At 31.9% G+C, this 9,321-nt stretch overlaps 1 protein-coding gene across 1 annotated transcript; it reads left to right on the top strand.

The window, feature by feature from the left end:
* The first annotated feature begins 211 nt into the window (after positions 1 to 211).
* Positions 212 to 9,079, top strand: LOC134716051 (large ribosomal subunit protein uL22-like). The gene is made up of 6 exons (XM_063578755.1): positions 212 to 329; positions 900 to 940; positions 1,156 to 1,290; positions 1,863 to 1,961; positions 7,095 to 7,191; positions 8,901 to 9,079. The coding sequence occupies exons 1-6, from the start codon at positions 254 to 256 to the stop codon at positions 9,047 to 9,049; spliced, it is 597 nt and encodes a 198-aa protein (XP_063434825.1). The 5' UTR covers positions 212 to 253; the 3' UTR covers positions 9,050 to 9,079.
* The last annotated feature ends 242 nt before the right edge of the window (positions 9,080 to 9,321 follow it).

Here is a 9,321-nt window from a genome sequence, read left to right as displayed (position 1 = left end):
CTGTCCTTCTGTCTGTCGGTCAGACTAGGAAATCTGTTATACACACTTTTTTTCCTGCTTGAAAAAATTATAGATTTGATATATATTTGGTATATAGTTAATCATGATAAGTTGCATGTCAAGACATTTTTGTACCAGTCTAATGAATTTGTGCAGAGTAAAGATCCTGAAAAAATGCTCTAATAGTAATGATATTTCTTTTATCATGCTTGAAGATAATTGACTTAATAAAATATTTGAAATATTTTAAAATATGAATAATAAATTTCAACCAATTTATTTCCAGAAAATGGTTCGGTACGCCACAGAACCAGAAAACGCTACCAAATGTAAGTACCAAACTATATTTATGCTTTACAGCAATGTTATTTTAAAAAGTTTTGGTTTATGAAGGCTTATTTAAGTATTAAAAGTACATTTCAATGTAAATAAAGTACACACTATTTAATCATAAATGGGTGAAATAGTCATAAATCAAAGGAAAACTGGTTTCAAAATGTCTTTCAGTGAAGTGTTAAAATCATGCTTGCAAGTTGTAGAAATGTATGTAATTATTAGGAATGCTTACTTGGTGAATTATTAATTGAGTACTCATTAGATTTACCTAGCGATACTCAAGAACTCGCTCAAAAACATCTTAAAAATGGAAACTCATATTATACCCAACTTGCATATTGTGGGTTGATGTCTTAAGGAAATGAAACCCTCAACATTATTACCAAGGACTAGATGATAGTCCTAGAATTTTTTTACCTTAATTAAAAGCTCATATACAATTACACTACATACACTGTGTAAACTGGTAATCTAATCAATTAATAAACATCTTTAGAAAAATGTATACTCAAAACATTTATATTTCAGAATCGCAATAAAATTTTCCTTTTTTTTTGTTTTAGCGGCCAAGGCCAGAGGCTCATACTTGAGAGTGCATTTCAAGGTAAGTCGTCAATAATGTACATTTTATAGGACTAGAATTTATAAATATTTGTTTGAACCCAATCATGTAAAGAAGATTCTTCCGTTCATGATATGTTTTTATGCCCTTCTACTTAATTTTCTAAAATGAAATATTTTCTTTCTATAAACAACATGACCTATGAACAAGAATTTATTTGTCAGATGATGATGTTGGTTTAATTTATTATTTTTTAGAACACAAGGGAAACGGCCCAGGCTGTAAAACACATGCACGTCAAAAGAGCCACAAGGTACTTGAAAAATGTGATGGGCATGAAAGAATGTGTACCTTTTAGAAGATTTAATCATAGAATTGGAAGAACTGCACAGGTACATACATCTACATATAGAGACACTCTTATTTATCATTTATAACTAAATCTTGAGTGATATTAAATTTTTCATAAGTCCTTTTTGTCTGTACATTCTGTTGAACTAAGAATTAAACACTAAATTGCAATTGTCACCAAGAAAAATTAATTACGAGATTAGATTGCAAGATTTTTGTCCAAAATGTACATGTAATTATGTAAGGAAACAAAATAAACACAAATCACTCAATCAGAAGACATCTATATCATAGACCAAATTTTAGTTTGGAACTATATAAAGCATATACAATATTATACAGAGATGCATTTAAAAAGGCGGGAGCAACACAGTTAAGGTAGGCAATAAATGCAGCAAACTGATGTCAAATTCTAGCTCTGTTCTGATGCACCGAAATTCCCAATCAACCTCCAATCAAATACTAACTAGAAGGTGGAATTTATGATCAGGTTAACTATTAGTATAAAGCTTCATTTTTTAAGGGGACAGAAGACTGGGATGCCTCGTACCTTTAAAAAATGAAATTAATATTATAATATACATGTAGTTATGTACTATATTTGTTTATATAGGCAAAACAATTCAAAACAACACAAGGTAGATGGCCAAAGAAAAGTGCTGAATTTCTCCTTCAATTGTTGAAAAATGCTGAAAGTAATGCTGAATACAAGGTATGTCATTTGATATTGACAAACAGAATATATGGAATGAAAGCTTAATGTTAATGAATGAATGAAGAAATATCATTCAATGGGACAAAATTTAAGGAGAAATGTTTTGTTAAATATATATATATATTGACATTGTCATATACACCAATGATAATAACTTCAGATGTGAACATTGTGGCACTATAAACTATAAATGTTCAAGTTCTCGAAAACCTGTCTAAAGACATTTGTGGATAAGAACGTCCCATGTTCTGATGCACTGATAGTACAGGAATAATAACCCTAGGCTTCGTGCTGTAATTCTTAACCATGAATTGTCGAGCCCTGTTACCTATGAACATAAAAAGAATTTCAAATTGTTGAAAAATAAATGATTACAAAGTAACCCATATTTCATTCTCTGACACTATTTTTTCACTGACACAGAAATAAAAGTTACACCTTTTGTTTTGACTACATTGAAGAACAAGGTAAATTTATTATTTAAGGTTAATGTACCCTTCTGTAGCCATTTTTGTACAAGCTTTTCAAACTTCAATTGTATCAAAACTACAGATATAATGAATAATAGAGATATGCCATTTTGTACATATTCCAAGGGGTAACTTGATGCAAAGCATTATTTTTTACTGTTCCATTGCATTTAATAGAAAAAGAGGACTTTGTGGCAAATAAATCAAGATTTTTATAGAAAATCCAAAGCCTTTATTTATCCTTGTACTCTCATATTTAGCAATTTGATGACTGGTAGATATAGGATTATTGCATGCAGTGCTAGCATTGATTTCCTTAAAACAAGTTTATTAATGTAGTTATTGGTGAAAACAAATATGAATATGGCCAAAATCAAGTACACCTTTTAGGGTGCGCTTGACTTTAGTGACTCAGCATGAGGTGTTTTGGAATTTACAGGTTGCTTACAACTTTTTGTAAAAAATAGACTCAAACACCATCATAGAAAATCAAGAGAATAATTTATGTTTCAAATTTTAGAACAAAAATCTCTGTATTAAAGGCTGTAGATTTTCTATAATTGATACAATTGAGGTTTGAAAAATTCGTACAAAAATGGCTACAGAAGGGTGCTTAAAACTTAATCACCATGTAAAAGGATCAAGGTCACAATGATAATATATTGATCACCTGAAATTTTGACACAAAAAAAAGGTTCCCCTTTTATCCAACACACATAGGTTAGGCCAAATAAAAAAGCATGTGTGTTTCCTGTTTCCCTACCTACCCTATATTTTAAGCTTAGAAATAGCCTACCCTAAAGTTTTTTTGGTCATTTTTCAATAAGCACTGTTAAAGTCAGGATTTCTCTCCCATAGACTCAATGTAAAAAAAAATGGTAAAATAAAAAAAAAATCCCTACCTACCTACCCTATTTTTTTCAAAGATGAAACAGGAAACACACATATTATTTTATTTGGCCTGTTAACTATTATGCAAACATGTTGCTTTTGTAATTTATCAAGATTGATTTCCGTAAAATGAACTAAATTAATAGAACTTAGAAGGCATTGATCTGTATTAGTGATGTATAGTCTTTCCAACCTGTCTAAAGACATTTGTGGATTAGAACTTCCCATGTTCTGGTTCACTGATAGTACAGGAATAATAACCGTAGGCTTCGTGCTGTAATTCTTCACCATGAATTGTCGAGCCCCGTTACCTATGAACACAATATACATGTACATAATGAAATACATAAGATTGAGGAATAGAATTTAATTGATAGTTGAAATTGTTCTGTAAATAAGATGGATACGATCTTTCCAATCTGTCTAAGACATTTATGGACTAGAACGTCCCATATTCTCATTAACCTGTCTAAAGACATTTATGGACTAGAACATCCCATATTCTCATTAACCTGTCTAAAGACATTTGTGGATTAGAACGTCCCATGTTCTGGTTCACTGATAGTACAGGAATAATAACCCTAGGCTTCGTGCTGTAATTCTTCACCATGAATTGTCGAGCCCCGTTACCTATGAACACAATATACATGTACATAATGAAATACACAAGATTGAGGAATAGAATTTAATTGATAGTTGAAATTGTTCTGTATATAAGATGGATACGATCTTTCCAATCTGTCAAAGACATTTATGGACGTCCCATATTCTCATTAACCTGTCTAAAGACATTTATGGACTAGAACATCCCATATTCTCATTAACCTGTCTAAAGACATTTGTGGATTAGAACGTCCCATGTTCTGGTTCACTGTTAGTACAGGAATAATAACCCTAGGCTTCGTGCTGTAATTCTTCACCATGAATTGTTGAGCCCCGTTACCTATGAACACAATAAAATTAAGTACTAGCTACACATGTAGTATTTTGAATTGTTCGGAGGCCTCGTAGGCAGAGTGGTCTTTAGTAGTTGCAACTGTAAACACCAGCCAGTCAACACTGAGGTTGCAAATTCGAACCCTGCTCTTGAGGGTGCACTCGACTTCAATCTTAATTGACTAAAGTTGCAAGTTTTCCTATCGAAGGTTGGTGGTTTTTCCTGGCCACTCCAGCTTCCTCCACCAATAAAAACTGGCAGCCATGAAATTGCCCCAAAACAGTGCTTAAAAGTGACAAAAAAACACAAAAAATCAAATCAATCGAATAACAACCTATTAGTATTAACTTATGCAAACATAGTGCCTTTGTATTTTATCAAGATTTATTTAATTAAGATGAACTTAAATTGATAGTTTGCATTGACCTATATTAATGTTTACAATCTTTCCAACCTGTCTAAAGACATTTGTGAATTAGAACTTCCCATGTTCTGGTGCACTGATAGTACAGGAATAATAACCATAGGCTTCGTGCTGTAATTCTTTACTGTGGATTGTCTAGCCCCGTTACCTATGAACACAATAAAAAGAATTTCTAGTCTGTTTAAATGTCCCTGAGCACCTCGTATTTAGGGCTTTGAGCCTAATGATGTATTAAGATTTCTTTTATTATGCACCTTTTCACCGACATAAAATTTGAACAGTTGAGGTCACTAAGGGAAAAGTAAAGGTTACATAAAACGATGGAATGAAATTAGAGCTAAACAGTGGTTTCTTATTACCTCTCTGGAATTGTTTTGATTTTTGTAATAATAGATAAGGTCAAGGTTATAATACATTTTATATAGACAGATTTGTTCTAGTGCAATGATAGTGACAGGATTAATAACCCTAGGCTGTGTGCTAAAATTCTTAACTATGAATTGTCAAGCCCCGTTACCTATGAACACAATATAAAGAATTTTTAAGTCTTGAAAAAAATGTTTTTTAATTGTCCCTCATTTTATAGCTATAACTTGTTTGACCCTAATCATTGACATAATTTGAACTTTTGAGGTCACTTCCAAAAAAGGTAAAGGTCAGAGCATGTGATGGAAGAAATGTTTTCATATAATGACATCTTTTGCACCATTATGTACATTGTTTTCGAAATTTAGCTGAAAATATGTCTCGTGCAAAGAATAAGACTACATATGATTTTAAGGAATAAAAGATGACATGTGATTGAAGGTCACAATAACCTTTAAATAGATAGGAGAATTTAAAGTTATCGTCTTAATCACTAGCCATTGTCACATTTCTTTATTTTCATATTGTACTTTGAGATAATATATTTTGTGCTGCTGGTCAGATCTGTTTTGTGTTGATTGTGGAATAGAGTCTAAAGATAGTTGAAATTGCTCTGTGTAAAAGATGTAGACAGTCTTTCCAACCTATCTAAGACATTTGTTTAGAACGTCCAATACTCTCATAAACCTGTCTAAAAACATTTGTGGATTAGAACGTCCCATACTCTCATTAACCTGTCTAAAGACATTTATGGACTAGAACGTCCCATATTCTCATTAACCTGTCTAAAGACATTTGTGGATTAGAATGTCCCATGTTCTGGTGCACTGATAGTATAGGAATAATAACCCTAGGCTGCGTGCTGTAATTCTTTACCATGAATTGTCAAGCCCCGTTACCTATGAACACAATTTAAAGAATTTCAAATTGTTGAATTATAAATGATAAGGAAGTAACCCATATTTCATTCTTTGACGCTAATTTTTTACTGACACAAAAATTAAACTTACACTTTGTTTTGATTGCATTAAAGAACTAGGTAAATTTATAATTCAATCACCAGGTAAAAGGATCAAGGTCACAATGACAATTTAGTGATCAGCTGAAATTTTGACAAAAAAATAGGTTCCACTTTTCTTCAACACACATAGGTTACAACCTATTAACTTAATTATGCAAATAAGGTGCTTTTGTAATTTATCAAGATTTATTTCTGTTAAATGAACTTAAATTAATAGAACTTAGAAGGCATTAATCTGTATTAGTGATGTATAGTCTTTCCAACCTGTCTAAAGACATTTGTGGATTAGAACGTCCCATGTTCTGGTTCACTGATAGTACAGGAATAATAACCCTAGGCTTCGTGCTGTAATTCTTCACCATGAATTTGTCGAGCCCCGTTACCTATGAACACAATATACATGTACATAATGAAATACATAAAGATTGAGAAATAGAATTTAATTGATAGTTGAAATTGTTCTGTATATAAGATGGATACGATCTTTCCAATCTGTCTAAGACATTTATGGACTAGAACGTCCCATATTCTCATTAACCTGTCTAAAGACATTTATGGACTACAACGTCCCATATTCTCATTAACCTGTCTAAAGACATTTGTGGATTAGAACGTCCCATGTTCTGGTTCACTGATAGTACAGGAATAATAACCCTAGGCTTCGTGCTGTAATTCTTCACCATGAATTGTCGAGCCCCGTTACCTATGAACACAATATACATGTAAATAATGAAATACATAAGATTGAGGAATAGAATTTAATTGATAGTTAAAATTGTTCTGTATATAAGACTGAACTGTCCGAAAATATAAGCGTCGAATGACACATAATTGCACACAGATTTACCATAACAATTATTCCCGCTTATATTAGCTCCTGAAATACTCATTACTCTAGAGTATACCTTAAACCTGCATATCTAGTCATGTGACAAATGTCACAATAAATACATGTGTTCTTTATAACATTGATAAATACATTTAGTTAACTGTTGGTAACATCTCTGTTTTATGATTTTAGGGTTTAGATGTTGATCACTTAGTGATTGAACACATCATGGTTAATGAGGCTCCTAAGATGAGAAGAAGAACATACAGAGCTCATGGTCGAATTAACCGTAAGTACATGAAGTGTAGACCTAACTTTAATACAGTACATTCCGGTTATTTGCATAGCCTATTTGTCAGACGAAATTATGCAATAAAGCGGAGTATGCTTATATCCGAAATGCCAAATTACGGAGTCAAATAACATCGATAGTGCAGATCAGCAAAGAAGAAAGATGAACATCCATAGTCCACTTACAACATATTGAATGCTTATTTATTCTAATAAAAGTTATTTGTCTACTGTCATACATTTTATTTCATTGTGTATTCTTTCAATAAAGTTTATTAACACATTTTGTTTTAGTTTATTTATGTACCAACTTTTCCTTTACCTGAGATACGAAAATAGATTTGTTTCTATGGCCCGGATGTACAAATTAAATTGTTACGCTTTGTTTAAAATAAATGGTTTAACAATACTACACAGTTTATAATCATTGTAAACAATAATTGTGCAATGAACTGCCTTTGATATTCAGTATTTACCGATTACACAGTGATGTGACACTGTTACTGTAACACCGCTAGTTTCGTTTATGCAAAGCAGTTAACATGTGATGGGGCCATGCACGGGTTATTTGCTGGACACGAGTGTTGAAAGTGAGAAAATATAATCATCAGACGTTAATTTTCTTTTTAAAAAATATCAAAAAGGAAAGATTGATGTATAAAATTCTTCAACCATATATAAATGCCCTGTAATATTTAACATACATGTAGATCACCCAAGCTGAATTACGGATAATGATCGATAATTAGCAGCATTAATGTTTTTGTAATCCAATCAATAATTAACACCTTTTGAGATAGAAGATCATAGAATGGTTGTGTTTTTACAACAATCAGCTGATTGACATTTTTATGACCTCGAGGCTTAAAATAGAATATGGGAAACTTTGCCTGTGTACACATCGAGGCCTTTTCTATAATCATATAAACACGAAAGATACTGTTTTAAAACTTTATTTGAATAACACACAAGTAAATGTGAAATAATAATGAAAATTATGATGCATTCAAGAAAAATATACTTACCAAATTGCCGTTTCCGGTCAAAAATCTCGTCAGTTTTAACTGAGCATTTCTAGCTGGCGATTATTTTCTATGCAATAAACCGAAATGCCACTTGTAAGGCTATGCATATTACCGGACAATTTAACATTAGGTGAATGGGAAATGGTTTTGTGCAGGAGAAAAGTATGCAATTAACCGAATTATGCTATTAAGCGGAATGCAATTAAGTGGAATCGACTGTATTAATTTGAATGTAAGAAGTCTGCTTAATTGTTTGCTGCTTCATAACAAAGGTCTGAGATAATCTGTATTGGTACATAATCACTTACTGTTTTTCACCACAAGAATTCAGGGGGGGGAAAAATGTCACTTGTAGAAACTTAGTGAAACTGTGGTACTTTCAAGTTCGATCGTTTGTAGTATTTTCAGGGAAAAGAAACTGTTCCCCTTCCTCGTGAAGTTGAAAATATTGATAAATGATTCTTGAAATACTTTAAATGTGCAAAAATAAACTACTGGAAAAGATATTAAAATAACAAAGGAATAGTATTTGTAATTCAGTAAATCGAAAACAAGCATGACGAATTCCATTTATTTTAGTTTCTTGTAGAACTCTTCCCGGCAATTGAATTTTTAGAGTAAATAACACCTGTTTATACATGCCTAAATATAGATTATAAATGAATTTATTGTATGATTTCAGCTTACATGAGCAGTCCCTGTCATATAGAGGTTATCCTGGCAGAAAGAGAAATAGCAGTACCTAAACCAGGAGGAACAGAGGAGGAACCTACAAAGAAAAAAGTTTCTCAGAAAAAACTCAAAAAGCAGAAAATGATGATGAGAGACTAAATAAATTAAATAAATTGTGGTTCCAAATGATTTATATCTTCAACTATTGGCCAACTTATATTCATATATTTACAGGTTTACCCACATTCCTCAGGGATAACTATACAACCAGCAAAATATCTTTAATCAGTTGTCCAATTTTCATCAAATAAATCAGAGGGACATGACCATTAAAGTGATGGAATGTCATTAAAGTTCTCCATAAATAGGACATAGATATTTTAATTTGCCTAGAACAGCTAACAGTAATAAGGAGATGGATCGAAAATGCA

The sequence above is a fragment of the Mytilus trossulus genome, chromosome 4 (assembly GCF_036588685.1).
Source record: "Mytilus trossulus isolate FHL-02 chromosome 4, PNRI_Mtr1.1.1.hap1, whole genome shotgun sequence".
NCBI lineage: Eukaryota > Metazoa > Mollusca > Bivalvia > Mytilida > Mytilidae > Mytilus > Mytilus trossulus.
This window is presented reverse-complemented; position numbering and strand designations above follow the sequence as displayed.